Source organism: Protopterus annectens, chromosome 10.part0 (assembly GCF_019279795.1).
Source record: "Protopterus annectens isolate FY-2018-M chromosome 10.part0, PAN1.0, whole genome shotgun sequence".
Taxonomy (NCBI): Eukaryota; Metazoa; Chordata; order Ceratodontiformes; family Protopteridae; genus Protopterus; species Protopterus annectens.
Window position 1 is genome coordinate 433,121,514 of NC_056744.1, and position 22,791 is coordinate 433,144,304.

At 38.2% G+C, this 22,791-nt stretch overlaps 1 protein-coding gene across 4 annotated transcripts in view; it reads right to left on the reverse strand.

Annotated features, from left to right (window-relative positions):
• The window catches only part of TIE1 (tyrosine kinase with immunoglobulin like and EGF like domains 1), a 521,980-nt gene that overhangs the window by 343,867 nt on the left and 155,322 nt on the right, over positions 1-22,791 (reverse strand). For all 4 annotated transcript variants that reach the window (XM_044085330.1, XM_044085328.1, XM_044085331.1 and 1 more), the window contains exon 3: positions 10,833-10,943. In XM_044085330.1, coding sequence (XP_043941265.1) covers positions 10,833-10,943 — 111 coding nt within the window. The remainder of the gene's footprint in view (positions 1-10,832; positions 10,944-22,791) is intronic.

A 22,791-nucleotide genomic window follows, 5' to 3' on the forward strand; every position in this document is an offset into this window, starting at 1 on the left:
TAAGGAGTCCTTGGAGGGTGCTGAGTTTCTTGGTAAGGCTCCTAGCATTCAGTATTAACACCTTTATTTATTTATTGACATTTGGTGTCCAAGAAAGTCCAACTGGGTCAGAAACCCATTTTCAGTGGAGGCTCGGGGAGAAAAGCTCCAGCAAATACAGACATTTATACATTTTAAATAGTGTAGATAAAATGACATTTTTTAGCACTTTGGAACATGTCTAAGTTCAAGGTTGAAGCTATATAATACCAGAAGAACAAACAATAGTCATACATAAATGTGTATCCAGCAGTTGTTATTTGTATATTAAAGCTGAAGATCAAGGTAAAAGCATAAGAAGTCTAGACAGTATTATAGGAAGAATATACTTTAGAATTAGGAAAAGAAGTTAACATTATCGTTTAAACTGTAAGGTATGAGAGTACAATATTGAAAGAGATTTACTTAAGAGAAATAAAATATAGTTAGTATATAAAATTGTTTTGAAAGTGGCTTTGGAAAAAAAAGGTAATGAGAGGGATAAAAGAGAAAACAAGGGAGAAGAGCGGAAACTAGGAGATAGGATTGGGTACAAAAACAGAAGTGAGGGGTAAGAGGAGAAAAATAAAGAGGAAGGAGAAAGAGATGAAGAGTAAGAATAGGTGGAGAAGGAAGATAGTTGAGAGACAGGAAATTAAGTGTAGTTATTGTTTGTTTAAGGAGCAAGGGCACATGCAAGTGTTAGGATGGTAATTTTTTAATGTTAGCTTGAAAGTCTTAAAAGTATCTGTGGCACTGATATTTGGAGGTAAGGCATTGCATAGTATTGCAATAATAGAGGAGCAGAAGCTATGACTGTCTCTTTTGTTATGTTTGTGTACAGTTAGAAGCTGTTTGTCTATGGAACAGAGAGTTCTGGATGGAGTGTAGGGCTGTAAGATAGGTTTTAAGGTGGGGAAGCTATCTGTTTTGTAGATTATTTTGTGTGCAAGGGGTAGTTGTACAAAATGAAGATACTGGGTTCATAGGTTCATAGGTTCATAGGTTCATAGGTGTGTACTTGGTTAATGGCCCTGGAGCCTTTACAGGCCTAGCCCATAGGATTACCCTGGCATCGTGCCACCCGACCTTAGTTCCTAGTGCCTCTGTCAATTAGAGCCACTGGAGTGATCCCTGGGGTGAATTTTCTATTTCCCATCCACTCATCAAGATTTCTCTTGAAGAGGGCCAGTGATGTACTCTGCTTGACATGTATGGGAAGTCTATTCCATAGCATGGGCAGTCTCTGGGTTATGAACCTGTCCCTCCAGCATGTTCTGTTGATTGTGGTAACGAGGCTGAGGTTTCTGGAGTGGGTGCATGGGGATTGGGATTTCTTTAGATGTAGCATTTCTAACAGAGCTGGGTCAGACATTGCTTTGTAAATCAAACAGAGATTGCCTCTAAGTAGGCAATATGACTCAGAGAATAGTAATTCAAGGGAACTGGGTTTTTCCCAAGGGGATGATGACACATTTTTTGGCATTGAGCCAGTCAATGGTCTCATTGAGGCCTTTCTGTAGGATGTTAACATCAATTGGGGAGTTAATAATAGCTCCCAACTTGCAATCGTCTGCAAACTTTGTCAGGCTGAGTCCCTTCATGTTGGCCTGGACTTCAGAGAAGTAGATACCAAACAGGAGAGGACCCAGGACCGAACCCTGTGGGACTCCACTCATGACTGGTTGACAGTCTGGCTTGGAGTCAGCTACTTTCACACTGTGGGTTCTATTTGTGAGCCAGTTTGCAACTCACCTAGTAATATAGGGGTTGATGCCTAGCTTAGTGAGTTTTTCTATGATTCCTGAGTGGGGAATTGTATCAAAGGCCTTGGCCAGATCAAGGTAGGCTGTAGGAACCATTTTGCCTTCATCCACAGCTCTGGTGACTGACTCAAAGAAGTTGATCAAGTTGAGCAGGCATGAGCTACCCTTCACAAAACTGTGCAGGATCCAGAGTTTGGGGATTCCCCATATCCTTGTTTATTAGGTCCATGATGATGCATTCCATGGCTTTGCATATCAGACTCATCAGGCTAATGGGGCGATAGTTCCCAGGGTCTGTATTCACTCCTCCTCTGTGGAGATGGATGACTGTAGAAGTGCACCATTCAGTAGGGACAAAGCCTGAGGTAAGGCTGTGACTGAACCTGGCACACAGGTGAGGTGCCAGTTCACTCCATAGTTCATATAGAACACAGTCAGGAATATTGTCAGGTCCCATAGAAGCTGTATTCTTGGGCTTGGACAGTGCTGTTTTAACCTGTGCACCAGTAATACTGGGTACCTGGCAATCTACTGGTATTGTGATTGGTCCTTTGGGGGGGTAAAGTTGGTACTGAATCTGTCGGCCAGTATATTGACAATATCTGTTGGCTCAGTATAGGAGGTACCATTGTGCAGTAGCTCAGAGCAAATCTGGGTATTGCCATGGAGATTCTTTACATAACTATAGAAGGCCTTGTGGTTGTCTTTACTATCTGCTGCAATTCTGTTTTTGTAGCTAGCTTTAGTGGATTTAATGAGGGATCTCAACCTTTTGTTGAGGGTGATAAGGGAGTTTTGCCAGTCTTGGGACTTCACCTTATTCCGTATCAGTTTGCGCCTTCTGTTGTAGAGTTTGTTTATGACAGGGGACCACCAGATTGGCTTCCATTTTTTTGAGGAGAGTGTCTTGGTTCTACTGGGTATGGTGAGATCCATGCATTTGTGTACATGTTCATACAGTGCATTGGTGTATGATTTGGCAGTCATGAAACTATTCTCCATTTGCATGGGTGCCCTGAAGTTAGCCACATCTGTTTTTAGGAGCCCAAAATTAGCTTTGAAGAAGTGGTGGTTAACTTTGTTGGGGGGGGGGGGTGGATTTGCAAGGTGATTAGTTTGTGGTCAGATCTAACCAGGGAGGAGTTGACTATTGGTGTAGAGCAATGGTTGCCCATGTTAGTAATGACCAGGTCAAGGATGTTGCTGCCTCTAGTGGGGGTAAGAACGAGCTGGTCCAGGGCATTGGAATTAATGCATTCCAGGAAACGTTGGGCAAGTGTATTGGTACATGAGTAGTTTTCACAGTTAATGGAGGGGTAGTTGAAGTCGCCCAGTATGAGAGTGTTAGGTTGGACCCTAATATTCTTCAGGGTGCTTAGGAACGTGAAGTGTGAGTCTTGGGACATGGTTGGGGACCTATACCAGCTACAACCTGAATCGCTGTCTTACCCAATTTTAGCTGCACCTGAGCCATTTTATTTCATTAAGAGCATAACAGTGGTGTGAGTGGTAAGAAGTACTTGTGTCAAATTTAGTTATGTTGTAGTAGAATGACTGATGCTTATTTTTAGGGATGCATGTAGGTTGGTGAATATGGGGGCCCTGTACAGGAGGGAGGGGAGTAAGAAAGTATTGGCAAGTGTAATTTTGGTAGGTTTAGGTTCCTTTGAGTTGTATTTGCTATGGTTCATAAGTTACTAGGTTCTAGGTGTGCAATATGCTAACAACCACTAGGGTCCTTATAATTCTAGCCTTGCAATACAAATGTGACCCACAAATTTGATTTATATATTTGCCGATTTACTGACTATCAGAGACAGGTTACATACTGGGAGTCAATTTCTGATTGTACCTATCTACCGGTCCAAGTTACACTTAAATAGGGATAAGGAGGAACTCTGCTTTAGATGGATGGGAAGCCTGTTCAAGTGAATGGGAATTCTCTGAGAAATATTATCTGTCTCTCCACCATATCCTATTTATGTCACAAGCAAAATTTAGGTCTTTTAATCTAGTAGTTCTGATGATGTTTGTTTTGCGAATGTGCAAAAGGTTCATCAAAACAGAGTCCAGTAATGCCCTGTATGCTACTCAAAGATCACCTGTCAGAAGTCTATATGATAGCGAATAAAGGGACAGGGATTTGAGGTGATCAAAGTAGGACATTTCCTTTACTTCCTGTATTCTTTTTGTAAGGAACCTTTGAGGACTTCCTAGTTGCTGCATGTGTCTGTTCAGGTGTATACCACCTTGTATATCTGTGTGTCTGTTGCAGGCTTAGGAAGGATTGTTGCTGTATCTGAAAATTAACTAGCGTGTTAATTTTATTGTTTTTCCCCTGACACCAATGCCTTGTATGGACTTTGTGAAGAACTTATTTTATCTAGATTTTTGCAGTTATCCTTTTTCTACTTCTCGATCTGCTGGAATTGGTGTTCAGTTTTAACACACACACACACACACACACACACACACACACACACACACACACACACACACACATAGACACACACACACACACACACACACACACACACACACACACACACACACACACACACAGCCCCCCTGCTCTCCTTACTTCTGTGTTCTAACCCTAACTTAACCCCTACCACTGTCCCTGACCCTACACATTATATTACTAAAAACTATTTCTCTACAAGTGCCATTGTACAGACACTACTTGGTCTGGGTTTTGTAGCTGTCATTTACTCATAATGGAAGAGAAGTTGCCAATGGCTTGTATTTCTCTCATTTAGTAAGTCACACATTTTTTCCACTCTTTTGTGGTCACTCATTTGTGTTTTTCATATTGGTGTGTTCTACCAGTGATGATATAATCATATACAGACTTATATACACACATATAGTTACATATATATGTATGTAGGTGTATGTGTGTATGTACATGTGTGTAAACTGAACACTGTCTCCACAGCAGATGCAGAGGTGGAAGGAGACCCACAACAATGTAGATAAAATAACTTCCTCACGAAGTCCTCATAAGTCCTGTGTGCATGTATAGTTATAGATACAGGTTCATAGGTAAATAGCAGGGTATCAGTCTGCAGACTATTACAAGCCTAGCCAATAAACAGATGCCAAAATCAAACCTTGTACCTTGTAGCTATGAGGTAAAGACCTTATACACTATGCCAACCCCTCCTCTACACTTAGTACATTAGCTTTCTATACTATCTATGCCATATCTTTGCATATTTTCATGCAAATCTGTCTCTGTATCTACCTCTCTACATATCCATATATCCTTATGTATAATATATATATGTATATATATATATATATATATATATATATATATATATATATATATAAATATATATAAAATATGTATATGGGTTACCTTCAGTTCACCGACAGTCCACTTCCCTGACATGCATTCACCCATCACTTCAAATTACCAATATTCCCAAAGCTGACATTACCCATGCAGTTAGTGAACACTTGGCCATCTACTTGAACTTTTCCCCTTACCCCAGTGGTAGTGCGTTCTCGGAGTTGGTATATTTAGTAAGGGGGGGTGTGGGGGATGAAGCCCCCCACATTGGTGGGTTTGTTTTCTTTGGGTATTTATTCCATTGGGATGGCCAAGTGTTTACTTACCTATTAGGAAACTTTAGCTTTGAGAATGTCTGTGATTTGACATGTCGGTAAACTGGGTTTCGGGGAAGTGGACTGTCGGTAAACTGAAGGTAACCCATATATATATATATATATATATATATATATATATATATATATATATATATATATATAAATGGGTCTACCTGAGATGGTCGACAAGCCATTTGATCGACTTTCATTTGGACGACAATTCATTTGGTCGACAGGCAGACTTGCCCCCCTCCCCAAAGTTGTGCGACCCTGGAGTTGATATATATAGTTGGGGGGGGTGTGTGCTTGTCGACCAAATGAATTGTCAACCAAATGAAAGTCGATCAAATGGCTGCTCATGTGAAGTAGACCCATATAAATATATATATATATATATATATATATATATATATATATATTGGTAAACTGAAGGTAACCCATATATATATATATATATATATATATATATATATATATATATATATATATATATATATATATATATATATATATATATATATATATATATATATAAATATAAATATATATATATATATATATATATATATATATATATATATATATATATATATATATATATATATATATATATATATATATATATATATATATATATATATATATATATATATATATATATATATATATATATATATATATATATATATATTGATACACACACACACACACACACACACACACACACACACACACACACACACACACACACACACACACATATACATATGTATTGTAACAAGTTGGCTCTGAAAAAGGTAATTGTGTCTTCAAAATGTATGTCATAGTATGTGGGAACATTATCATGAATATATAGAAAGACAATACTTTGTAGTAGTAAGATAATTAAAGTGTTAATTGTTAATTAATGTAAAATAGTTTGCCTGAAATCAGCAAACCAGAAAGTGAACTCCTCCATTGCAAGATCATATGAAGAATGATCTGGAAGGATGAAGTGTGATACTCTTTTTGGGGATAACCTGTGGAGTGTACCTGTGGAAGTACCTGTTTTTATAGCTAAAAGTTGAGCCTGAGAGATGCTTGCAGCCATGGACTTTCCTTTTGTTGAGAAAACAACCTGTATCCCAGAGAGTCTCTGTGGACTGAACACTGATATGACAAATTTAATAAGTCATGGTTTGATTTATTTTGAAACTGCAAAATCAGGTGAAATAATTTAGTTTATTGGGCCACCTCCACTTGTGAACAGTGAAATTTAACAGCGAAATTGGATTAAGACGTTTGAAACTTCACATTGTTGTTGACACGTGGATAGTTAATTGCTAATGAATGCACTAATGCGTAGGTGAAATTGTACTCTTCCATAGTACCCATAGATGTGAGGGCTGTGTCTGAGTTGTGTATTGTGTGGTAGACCAATGTCTTTTTCAATAATATTTTCTATGCTTTGTGCTGATTGAATGCTGCCCCACAATCCTGAATGGATTAAGTGAGTAAATAAAAAGACAAGGAGGCTAGATTCAATCCGAAAAACTTAATCACAAATTCCAAAGGTAAAGTACTTTACCTGTGGAATTTGTGATTAAATTTTTCGGATTGAATCTAGCCTCCTTGCTTTTTTGTTTCCTTTGCAGTTTGGAATTTGTGTTTTTTTCATATTAAGTGAGTAAATAAAAGATTAATACATTTTATATGCAGGGCAGTCCGTAGTCAGACAGTTGTATCCTGCAAAAGACACGTGGGAAACATTTTAAAGCTTTTCTCTAATAACTTTGTATAAACAACTATGTTGTATGTAAAATAAATGATTATAGATCTGTGTGCATTTGCTTTTCTTTATGCTTAAAATGATCAAACCACCCTTCAACATGATGGAGAAGGATGTCACCCCAATGACTTTTATTTCAATTTTTGCAACAAAAACATTGACAGCCATTTGCCAAAAAACAAACAAAAAAACAAAAAGTGGTCACTTTGAAACAAACTTAACATGAGCACAAACAATAGCAAAGTTTTTTTTGTCCCTTTTAACTTTTGACAAGTCATTAAACTACAAGATATGTGCTGGGATTCATCATATTCAAATACTGTATTTCAAAGCACTAATTACCATCTATGTTAGAGGTTCAGTGATTCAAAGAATGTGTACTGCATTTGCTAACAACCTGAGACAGCCCATTGGATACAAGTGTCCCTTTTCAGGGGCAGACCATGAGCATTGTCTGGTGAAGTGACGTGGTTAGAGTTACAGAGTAGATAAGTGAAGCCTTAGGGAACCCAACCCTGCAGCTCATTATCACCTCATAGCTTTACTCATATGCAGGCACACACTTTTGTGGCCCAACATAGTGCATTTCACACCTACATGCCTGCAAAAAACAAGCTAACTTAAAAACGCAGAGTTAAAATGTTAGCATCACAATCATAGACTTCTTGTTGCTCATTTTATAAATAACATAGTTGTGAACACACAGACAACAGTCAACAAGGAAATCAAGGACTGTACTCAGTGAACAAGGCTCACATGATAATCCCCATGTTTACTTGCAGTGATTTCTTCCTTTACATCATAACTGTTCTGGAAAGCAGAAACCAAATATTTACACTTACACACACACACACACACACACACACACACACACACACACACACACACACACACACACACACACACACGCAAACTTGAGGAGTTATTGGCAAATATACTTACTTCATATTCATTTTGATTGTCAGCTTTTTACACCACCTGCATAATCCTTAATTCATCTACACATTTTCCTACTTTTATCAATTTCTTTCCAAGTTTCAGTTCACTCAGTGAAGCTATACTGGTCAATCTGTCTCTTTAGCATTCAAAATATTTATCTGCTCCGTTTGCATCTCTGCATTTCAGCTTTCTCTCTAAACCTGGTTCTCTTCAAATACAATATCAAATGAATGAACATTATCTTATAGCTGAAACATGGTGTTCCAGGAAATCCCTTATAAAAATTTTAAATTCAAACTATTAAGCCAGTAACCTTGCTTGCATCTGCCTCTGACTGGCTAAAATGAAAATGACTGTTATTTACATACTATTGCTATGTCTACCATACATTTACTTGTGCCTTTTGCTCTGAATTTATTTCATATTCTGTGTGTACAGTATATACTTTATATATCTAATCCTAACTAGTAAACAAATACAACATAGATGGCCAACAATTAAATAGTCAGACTGTGTGTCTATTATGTATAATAAAAACTGGCATGCCATGGATTCAGGACTTCACTGATACTTTCTTAAAGCTGTAGTTTGTCATTTTCCAACCTAAATGTTGTATTTGCTAGTGTTAGTCAAAAATGCAGCTAAGCATACTTAGTGCATTCAAAACAGGTTTTGCATGGGCTAGTATTTCTGAATAAGCACTATAAAACTGTATTGAACAGCATTATTAGGTGACTGTAATTAATTTACCAGAAAATCAACTACAAAGGACACCAAAAATTTGAGGCAAGGTCAGGGATGTGCTGGAAAATTTGGGACAGTTGAAAAGCAGCTTGCGCTTGCATGAGAGTACGCATGCATGCAAGTGCACACACACTCATGCACACACACAAACACACACACACACACACACACACACACACACACACACACACACACACACACACACACACACACACACACACCACACAAATGCTCACATGCACACTTGCACACGCACTCACACATATACTCACACATATGCGCACTCACACATTCCCACTTTCACACATGCATTCACACACATTCACACACATACACACAAACACATGCACTCGCACATATTACATAATTACTTACTTCCATATAATTGATACAGCAATGTCTTCAGCACTGGTACTTTTTCTTTTACTTAAAATAGACCACACATGCACTACTATTATACTTCTTGTCTGCTATTGGTCCACTTTGACTAAGACAATCTCCAGAAAGTCTCTTTCTCTGTCTGTCTGTCTCTCTCTCTCTTCTTATTGGCTCTGCATTTGAGTCAATGGAATAGAAGAACTCAAAGCTGTCACACGTCAAAGTGGATGAACTTAAATTAAAGACATAAAATCAGAATGGAGAGATGTGGATGGAAAGTTTTTTCCGACATTTATGGGGCACCTAATAGCACCTGTCCCTAAGCAGCTGCCTTGGGACCCTAGTGCTGGGTCTGGCCCTCCATGAATATGATAAGAAACAACAGAAACATTTCAAATTCTACAAGAATGAGCTTTTATTTTTGCCAAAGACTGAAGTCCAATGCTTTACAATAGTTGTTGGTATGGTTCATCCTGCAACATCTCATATATTTATAAAAAAGGGACCAACTTTAATCATTTAAAAAGGTGGCAACATACATATATACGTGTGTGTGTGTGTATGTGTGTGTGTGTGTGTGTGTGTGTGTGAAAAAGAGAAATATAGAGAGACAAAGAAAGAGAAAGAGACAGAGAGAGGAAGGGAGAGGAAGATAGATAGACAGATGTACAGAGTACCACTGTGACTATGACAAATATGTTTAAATAGCAGCCACAGATTGTTGCAAAGAAAGCTTCACATCTTGGAAACTGCTATTCTAAATTAAAACATACAATTATATTTTTCCAGAGAAAAAATTAACCATTTTCCAGACATGGAAGCCTTGAAGGAAATGTTATTATTAGCTTTCTTAGTTATGTTAATTGAGAACCAAACCAGACAAATGGATAAGACTGAGTGCTTTCCAGACAAACCATGCCACATATGTGCTACTGTACTTATCTGATTCCTTAAATAATGATATTACATTTTGCCTTTGAAAAAACATTTGGTAAGTATAAAAGTGACTCATTATGGAACATTGTACATCTGTAAAATCTGTCTTCAGTAAGAAGCAATGTCACACTTCTAAAAACGTTCGGGTTAGAAAAGTTTAACATAAACAAGGCTAAGCATTTCATTACAAGTGCTGCATTTGAATTTAAATTAACAGTGTAATTAAAATGGTATTATTGGCTTTGTATTAAATTTTATAAATCTTTGTGAGCAAACATGATACCATTAAATAGTTACTGAATACAATTCATTTTGAAGTTCTTCAACATCCCATACCCACATATTACTTGTCTGCAATAAACATTGTCACCTAATATAAGAACTTAATCACTATAAAAAAGAATGTGATCAAATGTTGTGGAGATATTCTGAGGTTATGCAGCTAGCTTAAAGTGAATCACTGAATGTGAAAGAAAAAAAAAAGACTGGATTTAATGAACAATGTTGAGTTCAAATTCAGATTATTTCCATAACAAGTTGACAGAAGATGATTTAGTAACTAGAAAACACTTGTAATTTGAAAATAAAAACTCTGTGCAGGCAGGATTCGGAAACTCTGCATTGTACGCAAGCTATATTTGTTCTTTTCATGGATTTGGCTTACTCACCGTTGACCTTCCATAATACATCTGCCGCTCTGTCTTTCATAACTTTAGCCAAAAGATCCACTGTTTCCAGGTGATTTACAGTTTTGGAGGCCTCCACTGGAGACAGGGAAGCTAAAAATGAGAAACGTTAAAATGCATACATGAGTGTAATTCTACAAGCATTTAGCAAAACCTTTACAAATATGTCAAAGTACAATTTAAGATGAAAATTGCATCTGAAATTATATTTTTGTTATTTAATGAATCAGCTAGAGATACTGATTAAAATTATATTAGCCATGAGAAAGTGACTGCAATGAAAAAACTGTGACCTAGAAGGTACAGGTAGGAAATGTTTAAACTATTGCTTTAGTATAATGGGAGTTGCTTATGAAAGTTGCATAGCATATACAGTGCATACAGCAAAAATATATGCATAGCATATACTGTGTATACAGCAAAAGGATGTGCATAGCATATACTGTGTATACAGCAAAAGGATGTGCATAGCATGTACTATGCATACAGCAAAAAGATATGTATAGCATATACAGCAAAAGGATGTGCATAGCATATACTGTGCATACAGGAAAAATCACACACAGTATATGCACAGTATACCAGTCATAGAGCAAAAGGTCATGCACAACATATACAGTACATACAGCAAAAAGTTATGCATTGCATATGCAGTGCAAACACCAGAAAAGACTTGCATAGTATACATAGTGCATAAAGCAAAAAGTTGTATATAGAATATACAGTGCATACAGAAAAAAGTCATGCATAGCATGTACAGTGCATACAGAAATAAGTTGTGCATAGGATGTACAGTGCATACAGAAAAAAGTCATGCATAGCATGCACAGTGCATACAGAAATAAGTTGTGCATAGGATGTACAGTGCATACAGAAAAATGTCATGCATAGCATGTACAGTGCATACAGAAATAAGTTGTGCATAGGATGTACAGTGCATACAGAAATACGTTGTGCATAGGATGTACAGTGCATACAGAAATAAGTTGTGCATAGGATGTACAGTGCATACAGAAAAAAGTCATGCATAGCATGCACAGTGCATACAGAAATAAGTTGTGCATGGGATGTACAGTGCATACAGAAATAAGTTGTGCATAGGATGTACGTGCAAACAGAAATAAGACATGCATAGCATGCACAGTGCATACAGAAATAAGTTGTGCATAGGATGTACAGTGCATACAGAAAAAAGTCATGCATAGCATGTACAGTGCATACAGAAATAAGTTGTGCATAGGATGTACAGTGCATACAGAAAAATGTCATGCATAGCATGTACAGTGCATACAGAAATAAATTGTGCATAGGATGTACAGTGCATACAGAAAAAAAGTCATGCATAGCATGCACAGCGCATACAGAAATAAGTTATGCATAGGATGTACAGTGCATACAGATAAAAGACATGGGTAGCATGTACAGTGCATGCAGAAATAAGTTGTGCATAGAATGTACAGTGCATACAGAAAAAAGTCATGCATAGCATGCACAGTGCATACAGAAATAAGTTGTGCATAGGATGTACAGTGCATACAGAAATAAGTTGTGCATAGGATGTACAGTGCACACAGAAATAAGTTGTGCATAGGATGTACAGTGCATACAGAAAACGTCATGCATAGCATGCACAGTGCATACAGAAATAAGTTGTGCATAGGATGTAAAGTGCATACAGAAATAAGTTGTGCATAGGATGTACAGTGCATACAGAAATAAGTCATGCATACATGTACAGTGCATACAGAAATAAGTTATGCATATGATGTGCAGTGCATACAGAAAAAAGACATGCATAGCATGTACAGTGCATACAGAAATAAGTTGTGCATAGGATGTACAGTGCATACATAAAAACGTCATGCATAGCATGTACAGTGCATACAGAAATAAGTTGTGCATAGGATGTACAGTGCATGCAGAAAAAAGTCATGCATAGCATGCACAGTGCATACAGAAATAAGTTGTGCGTAGGATGTACAGTGCCTACAGAAAAAAAGTCATGCATAGCATGCACAGTGCATACAGAAATAAGTTGTGCATAGGATGTACAGTGCATACATAAAAAAGTCATGCATATTCCTAAATTCTAAGCAGCACATTTCCCAGCACTTTGGTTACATTCACTCTAATTTACTTCAATGGACAAAACAGTGAAACCTTTTTCAAAATCCATAGTCTGAATGATATCTTGTGATCTGCCCTATATAAATATGCGCATCTTCAATAAATGTATGTGTAAACAAATGTTAAGGAGAATGGGTAATACATAACCAGCCATGGTAAATACTGGGCAGACAGAACCAATCCCAGTACAGGAGGCATGACTTTCTAATTTTATTAAATTGCAGTCTCGTGTTGCGGTTATGCAAACAGAGTATGGCAAACACTAATGAACCAAGAAGTTACATAAAAAAGAATCATAATGTTGTCAACAGAAACTCTAAGGTCATAAACTACAAACAAATGTCCAGAAATCAAGTGAGAGGTGAGGTATAATTAAGAGGAGAGAGAATGAAAGCACCTTGACCAAATAACACTTTATATTGATGGGATCATGAGGGAAACCAAAGTGAAATTCAAAGCTGTTACGATACACAGATTAGATAAATCAATGAAACAAAGATAGGTGAATAAGTGATGCAAAGGTTCATAGGTTCATAGGTAGATACTAGGCTATTGGCCTAGGGCCTATACAAGCCTAGCCAAAATTGTACTCTGGCTTTTACCACCCAAGAAAATTATTTTCCTGTGCCCCTGTCAAGCAGAACAACAGAAGTGATCCCCGGGGTGAATTTCCTATTACCCATCCACTCATCAAGATTTTTCTTGAAGAGTGCTAATGAGGAGCTCTGTTTGACATAGATAGGTAGTCTGTTCCAGAGTATGGGAAGTCTCTGGGACAGTAATCTATCCCTCCAGCATGTTCTATTTATTGTGGTGACAAGGTTTAGGTCCCTAGAGCGTGTAGCTCGGAGGGATTGGGATTTCTTTAAGTGGAGCATGTCCAACAGGTCTGGGTTTGACATAGCTTTGTATGTTAGGCAGAGATCACCTCTCAGTAGGTGATATGCGATGGAGTAAAGCTGGAGTTTTTTGAGACGGTCTGCATAAGGCATCTGTTTGAGGCCAGTAATCCTCTTTGTGAGGTATTTTTGCGGCATTTCCAGTTGTTGTAGATGTCTTGTGAGGTACATACCAAAAGGGGCGTTGTACTCTATAACGGGTGTAATGAGTGATGAATAGAGGGGAACAATGACCTCTTTTTTTCTGGATGAGAAACCTTTTGTGATGAGGTGTGCCACGTAGAAGGATTTCCTGACCACTTTGGCGATGTGATTGTCAAAGGAGAGACTACTGTCCACCTGTGTCCCAAGGTCTCTTATCACACTTTCGGTGTTAAGTAGACTACCGCCTATGTGGTAGTTTATGGGTACAGAATTTTTACCAAAGGGGATGACAATGCACTTTTTGGCATTGAGCTTGAAACCATGTCTTTGACACCAGGCGTCCTCAGTGAGGCCCTTTTGTAGGATGTCCACATTGTTAGGAGTTTCAATTATGGCTCCTAGTTTGCAGTCATCTGCGAATTTAGTTAGCCGAAGACCTTCTGTGTTAGCCTGTACTTCAGAGAAGTAGATACCAAACAGGAGAGGACCCAGGACTGAACCCTGCGGTACTCCACTTGTCACTGGTCTGAAGTCTGATTTGGAGTCTGCTACTTTCACAGTGTGGGTTCTTTCTGTAAGCCAGTTGCCAACCCATCTTGTGGCATAGGGATTTATACCTAGTTTAGTGAGTTTATCTATAATTCCAGAGTGGGGGATGGTGTCGAACACCTTGACGAGATCTAGATAGGCTGTGTGAACCACCTTACCCTTATCTATGGCTTTGGTGACTACTTCAAAGAAGTATATCAGGTTTAGGAGACATGATCTGCCTTTTACAAACCCAAACTGTGTGGGGTCCAGGGTTTGGAGATCTCCAATGTCTTTGTTTATGAGTTCCATGGCCTTGCAGACGAGGCTCGTCAGGCTAATGGGGCAGTAGTTCCCGGGGTCTGTTGTGGCCCCCCCTTTGTGGAATGGGTAACTGTCATGGTGCACCATTCAATGGGCACAAAGCCTGAGGTGAGGCTATGACTGAACATGGTACTTTTGTGGGGTGCCAGTTCATTCTGTAGTTCATGTAGAAGGCAGCCTGGGATGTTGTCAGGTCCCATGGATCCTGTGTTCTTGGCTTTGGAGAGTGAAGTTTTTACCTGTGCAGCCGTGATTACAGGAACTTTGTATTCTTCCGGTATAAAGATGGGCACTTTAGGGGGTGAGAGGGGGGGTAAATTAGCACTGAACCTATCTGTCAGGATGTTGGCAATATCAGTTGGTTCTGTATATTTAGTGTCATTGTGCTGTAAATCAGAGCAGATCTGAGTGTTGCCATTGAGATTTTTTACATAGCTATAGAATGCTTTGTGGTTGTCTTTAGAATCAGTGGCAATTTTGTTTTCATAACTAGCTTTGGAGGATTTTATGAGGGATCTCAGCTTCTTACTGAGGCTGACCAGGGAGTTTCTCCAATCGTGGGATTTTACTCTTTTTTGCAACAGTTTCTTTCTTCTGTTGTAGAGTTTGTTTATGGCAGAAGACCACCAGATTGGCTTCCTTTTTTTGGAGGATAGCATCTTGGTTCTGTTAGGGATAGCACGATCCATGCACTCGTGTAAGTGCTTATAAAGTGCATTTGTGCAGGATTCAGCAGTCGTACCTCTATTGTCCATCTGCATGGGTGTCATGAAGTTTGCCACTTCTGTCTTAAGAAGCGTGAAGTTGGCTTTGGACAAATATTTTACAGTTGTTTTCCTAATGGGAGGTGGGAGCCGGATGTGGATGCCTAGGGTGATTAGCTTCTGGTTGGATCTGACCAACGAGGAGCTGACCTCTGGTGTGGAACACCGGTCACCCATGTTGGTGATGACCAGGTCTAGGATATTGCTGCCTCTGGTGGGGTGTGGATAAGTTGATCCAAAGTGTTGGAATTGATGATTTCCAGAAAATGTTGAGCAAAAGAGTTGGTACATGAGTAGTTTTCCCAGTTAATGGTAGGGTAGTTGAAATCACCCATTATTAGAATGTTGGGTTCTACCTTAATATTTTCCAGTGTATCAAGAAAAGAGGAGTGGGAATCCTGGGGCATGGTGGGGGGTCTGTAGCAAGCTACAATCTGGATTGTGGTTTTGCCCAGAGTTAGTTGAACTTGGATAATCTGGGATGCATTATGCTGAGCAACTAGCTTGGAGGTGTGGATATCCTTAATGAATATGGACATGCCTCCACCTTTAGTGTTTCGGTCCGGGTTTGGTGGCCGAAAGGTGTGGTATGAATTATAGCCTGATAATGCAGGGGTGCTCTCTGGAGCTTTGAACCAGGTCTCTGTCACTGCACAGATGTCAATGTTCTCCATTTTAAGGAGTGCCTCGAGTGAGTGCATTTTGAGGTTTAGACTTCTAGCATTGAGTAGCATTACCCACAGATTTTGCTTGCTTGTACCTGTTATGGTGGTGAATTTGTCATTTGAACCTTGCCTAAAAAAGGCATTATAGGGGTGGCAAGAGCCTTTGCCAGTATCCGGAATCCCAAGGGTGACAGGTGCAGGCCATCTCTGGCAAAGCAGTGTGGTCTGTCGATCATGTCATCCAAGGCAGACAGATACTGGATTCCCTTAGAATGACACCAGAAGCTTAGCCAATTTTTAAAGTCAATCATTTTGTCCTTGTACTGTGGCATCATTCTGGGGGATGGCAGGATGCTAATCAGAGCTAGGGTCATACTGGCCTGGGCTACAAGATCAGAGAGCTCCTCCATGTCTCTTTTCATGTAGTCCAGGGAGGTACGTCTCAGGTCATTCACACCAACATGGACAATGACAGAGTCATATTTGTACTTGTTGTGGAGTGACCTGAGTGCATGCATTATGTGGTGGATCCTGGCACCTGACAGGCAGCTGACAGTAACTTTTTACTTGTTTAGCCTGGTGAGTGGAACATCAGTGTGCCTGACTATAGAGTCACCTATGACTAGAGTGTTGGGTACGTTATGCCTTATGGGCTGTAGTTGAGTCGCACACTGAGTATGTGGACTATGTGTCATTTGGGTTGTGTTGGGGGGTGGAGATTGCTTGCATTTCTGCTTTGGAGGTCTCTGTTGTTTGGGCAGATTAGTACAGAGAGCTTCCGTGAATGTAGGTGTGTGTTTTGTGGTTCTGTGTGTGTGTTTTGGTGGTGTAGGTTTTGAGGGACTATGTGATGAGTGTGGTGCGGTGCAAGTGTCTAGGCCTGTCCTTGGTATAGAGAGCTTTGCTTCTAGTTTGGCTATATAAGTGCATCTCTCACAGGTCATAGTGTTGGGTGGTACATTAGGCAATTGCTGCATTGTCCCAAGATGCCCAGATTCATCAGGTAGACAGGAGAAAACACCGGGAGCTGACCTTTAGACATGCCTGAATAGGTGCTTATTTATTAAGTACTAAAAACTGTTTTCCTCTAGACAAGTGAGGAAAGTTGAGTGCTGTAGTAATTTGTAACTTATTTAGTGCTTACAATGAGTTCTGAACAAGTGCTGAGATCAAAGAAACAGATGAGTGCTAAAACTAAAAAGCTGGCTAGTTGCAAGGGAAATTTTGAAAAACAGACTTTATGGTGCCAGGAATAGTTTAACCCCAGTTAAGTTGGGGGGGGGGCTTAGGAGCTCACAAACAGTCCTGGATACAGCAAATCCATATCTGACCTGCCATAGGAAAGGGGGGAAGCAAGCTTAGAATTTTTTTTTTCCAGTAAAGTGGAAATGGAGAAAGCTGGAACAGAAGTTAATTCAATGTTAAGAATCTGAGTGAGTTGGGTTAAAGTAAGGATGCAAAACAAAAGGAAAGAAGTAAAAATGTAGTCTAGCACTTCAAGTGAACTGTTAGGGATGTGGGGGTCAATAAAATAAGAAAGACTGAGACAGCTGAATTAAGAAGTCATGATTTCAGAGGTTTTTAGAAACCCTAAAAGCATTGCTTGAAGGAGTCAAAGTAAATAAATGGGTTTAAGGATGCCTGAGCAAATGAAAAAAGGGATTCTCTCTGTGTTTAAAAATAAAAAAAACATAAGCAGCCTCACTTCACTTAGTATGACAGCTTTATTGCTATTCTTGAGGACACTCCTTGGTGATCTATCAGTAATGTACAACAATAAAGCTGCCATGGTAGTTGATGCAAAGTTATGAAAACTATTTTAACATTTTCAGACACCAAGTTCTGCATTAACTCTTAAAGTGTCATATCACTTCCACTTACTTTAAAATCATATGCCTAAAGATACATGACTCTGTGAACCCAATGGAAAAAAAACATTTAAAACAACCACATATACGTTTAATATATTTAAAATCTCTCTCTCTCTCTATACATATATATATATATATATATATATATATATATATATATATATATATATGTGTGTGTGTGTGTGTGTATGTGTATGTGTGTATGTGTGTGTATGTTTGTGTGTGTATCATGTCTGCGAGCATCCATTGCTACTGTGCATTCACTTAGAAGTGGTCGATGTTACGACTACATATCATGGTACAGCCCAGAATGGGAAATTTACCCTTATCCACACTGTAGTGCAAACTTGTAGTTGGAATATAGAAGCTGCATTGGGTGTGGGGGGTGCAGGGGGGCAAGCCCCCCTGCAAAACCATGATTAGATTGCCATGGAGTACTGAACTGTTATGTCAGCACTGCTTAAAAGGTGACAGATAACTGGAAGGAATAGTTAAGTGGAGGATTTACTGCATTGCTTAAAAATGTTTCAGGTTCGAAATCTTTTGCTGTCTTTTGTGACATTTTGACCTAATTAATATTCTGCACATTGCTCATGTGAACCGCTGTTATGATATCTTTACATTTTGAACTTCAAACTTATGATAGTAAACCTATATATATATATATATATATATATATATATATATATATATATATATATATATCTAGAAATGCTCACACAAACCACAGATAAAAGTCAAAACAATCCTAGCTCCTTCAAAACTGAGGTCTTTCAACTTAAAATAAGTACATATCATTGTATACACTACTACACTAAATAATTAAAAACTGCATAACATTACTAATTTATTTATTTAAACTCCAGCTTTTCTTCTCAATCTCTTGTTTATATAATCTTTCTTATTGATACTAAAAGCAGTAAAGGCATCTGCACTTAGTTGCCATCCACCTTCTATCTCCAATAACCTTAGGGAAATGGGTGTGGTAGGGAAACTGGTATGTCTTTTTTTCCTGAGCTCATATGCTTCTCATGATTAAGAACATCAGAAAATGCTATATGGAAAAATGAGCACTCAGACAAAAATATCTAATGAATGCAGCTGCACAGTTTTGTGCAGTCATTAAATATTAATTATATTAGAAAGGCTATTCCTGGTTTTGCACTTTTTTTTCTTCTTATAGGAAATCCACATTGGCACCCCCAACTTCACATCATTACTATGTTAAGTGTGATGAAATTACATTCATCAACCTCCATGGGATACCCCTGATTTTGAGGGAAACCATTAAAACTAAAGGTATTCTATCTGAGTCTTTAGTTTTGTGAGTACAGCAACTTTGCAAGATGCTACAACGGTAAGTACTACCATTGTACATGATCTTTATCATTCACAAGTGTTTTTATCTCAATCATTTAGTGTTTGTCTTGAATTATGGTCATAGCCTTCCCTTAAAATTGGACCCATGACCACATTTTTCATCTCTTATTTTACTTTATTTAGTTCCCCTGTAAAATTCTATAACAGTCTGCTGACATGTTTTCTTCCATCAACCTATCCTCACTTGTACTGTGGACCACTCTTATCCTTGCAATGTTAATCTAATGTGGGTGACAGCTCTTAAATAATAAAAGCTTACTGACACCTACAGCTTGTTATATAAACAACTGGTAATAGTACTATCATTGTTCTTCTACATATCTACATCCAAAATATTATTCTGTTGCTATCAAGTAGATAACTTCCTGGGAGTTATAAGGATTCTTTAATATCTGTACTAGCATAGTAACTAACAACAAATCTGTGTCAGCAATAACTAGCCCATCATCAATAAAACAAACAAAAAAAAATGAATACCTTTCTTCTGATATCTATGCAACTCAGATATGTTAGCTTCCTTAGACACTAAATAATTGCACCCATAGGCTGAAGTTGCAGCTTAATCCATAGCTGTGTCTCTTTGCTGCAAGCTAATCCAATCATCATATTCAAAAACATTACTGCACAAAATAACATCAAACAGCATAACACAAAATTTATAAAACTCTGATCATAATTAATATAGTTTTGTAGCAACCACTCCACACCTGTCATATAGTAGCATAGACGGGATTTATATCCAATGTAATAAAGATATCACTGACTTCAGTCTTTACTTTTCTCAGCTACTATAAATAGTCCACTGTCTATTTGAAATAGCCATAGGTTTTCTTAAGCAATAGTATTAAAATACAGCCCCAAAAAAACAATGTAGCTTTTACTATATAACATATTCTTGTTATGATTGATCTCAGTGGCTGTATTAAATTCTTTTTGTACACACACACACACACACACACACACACACACACACACACACACACACACACACACACACACACACACACACACACACACACATATGTATGTGAGGATTTTAATGCATCAAATAATCATATATTTCTTCTGATAGTAATCCCGTTATCAAACATTCCAACAGAATTTCATTATATACTTCCTTTATTAAACCCCAGTTTCCATTTCCTATTTTATCACATGTGTTTGAGTTATCTTGGCTCTAGATGATTGTTACTGTTGAAGTGACACCACTACCTCATGTGTAAAAATGGGAAGAAAAGGTTGTGGATGGGTGCATGGATTTGAGCCAGACAGCATGTCACTCATCACTTTCTTATAATCTGTATCCATTACTACTGCTTTCCGCCCCTTATTAGCTGGCTTGATAGTTATATTATTGTCGATACAGAATCTATCCATAGCCATTCCCTCACCTCTTGTTAAATTATCATAACATTTATGCATATTAAGTCTTTAAGTCTTCTTTCATCTTCTCCATAAATGGCAAGAAATAACAGTGAGATGACTGAGTGGAAGGAAGACAAATGTCCTAGCGATCCCACTTTTTAGTATTACTGTCACTATTACTCATATCCCCTGTCGTTTCACTTTGCCATCTTAGTAAATTTATATTTCTAATGTAGATTATAAAATCCAAAATAATAGTTCTGATATCTGGTTTTGGCCTTTGTTGGAAACATTTATTTCATCCTGAGTCAATTGATATTCTGAGAAATTTAAAACCCATTCTGTTAACCGACCTTCTTTGATATTTGGGGTACACACATTTTTTTCCTTTTCCTTGTAACTTTTTTTAAGAGGTATCACCACTATTATACATTATATCAAAATATGATCCTATCCTTCTTGCATTATTTACTTTTTGGGTAAATAAGGAAGTTTTAGTAAAAAAAAAAAAAAAAAAAGCTAATATAAACACTATGTACAATTTGCTCTGCAATAGATACTTGACTGTTTTGCATCCTCCCTAATTACATCAGTAAATTGAGTGAGGTATGGCATTTTACCTTATTACTTGTGTTGTCTGCACTGCCATTTATCTTCTTGTCAGTCACATTATTTTTATTTTTATTCTCCTTACTATCATTTGTTTTCTTGATAGTGTCCATCTTACAATTAAAAATGTGACCATTTTTAAAGCCCTCCTCCTATTCTGTGTTAACTTTTCCTGGTCCTTCTTCATATCCTCAGAAATTCTCACTTTTTTAAACTTCAAAATGCTATTTATTTATTTATTTACTTATCTTTATTTCTTTACTTGCGTGTCTAACCGGCGTAGAACACTGATCTCAATGGACCATTTTCAGGCTCAGATGCTTCCTAGCATTAAGATAATCTACACACCAATTATTTTACATAATCTCACAGAACACTATCAGATTCAGTATACTTCACAAGCAGCTGCATAGCTTTTATACCTGTGGTTTTGTTAATATTTTGCTTCTTCTTCTTCTTCTTTTTTCATCTGTTCCCGTTAGGGGTCGCCACAGCAGATCAACTGTTTCCATTTCTTCCTGTCCTCTGCATCTTGCTCTGTCACACCAACCACCTGTATGTCCTCTCTTACCACATCCATAAACCTTATCTTAGGCCTCCCTCTTTTTCTGTTACCTGGCAGCTTCATCCTTAGCATCTTTTTCCCAATATACTCAGCATCTCTCCTCAGTATGTCCAAACCAACGTAATCTGACCTCTCTGACTTTGTCTCCACACCATCAAACCTGAGATGACCCTCTAATATACTGATTCCTAATCCTCTCCACCCTCATCACACCAAGTGCAAATCTTAACATCTTTAACTCTGCCACATCCAGCTCTAACTCCTGCCTTTTTGTCAATGCCACTGTCTCCAACCCATATAACATAGCTGGTCTTACTACCCTCTTGTAGACCTTCCCTTTCACTCTTACTGGTACTCGTCTGTCATAAATCACTCCTGACACTCCTCTCCACCCACTCCATCCAGCCTGTACTCTCTTCTTCACCTCTCTTCCACACTCACTATTACTCTGAACTGTTGATCCCAAGTATTTAAACTCATCCACTTTCGCCACCTCTACTCCCTGCATCCTCACCATTCCTCTATCCTCCCTCACATTCACACACATATATTCTGTTTTAGTCCTGCTGACCTTCATTCCACTTCTCTCTAGAGCATATCTCCACCTCTCCAGGGTCTCCTCCACCTGTTCCCTACTCTCACTACAGATCACAATGTCATCTGCAAATATCATACTCCACAGGGACTACTGTCTGATTTC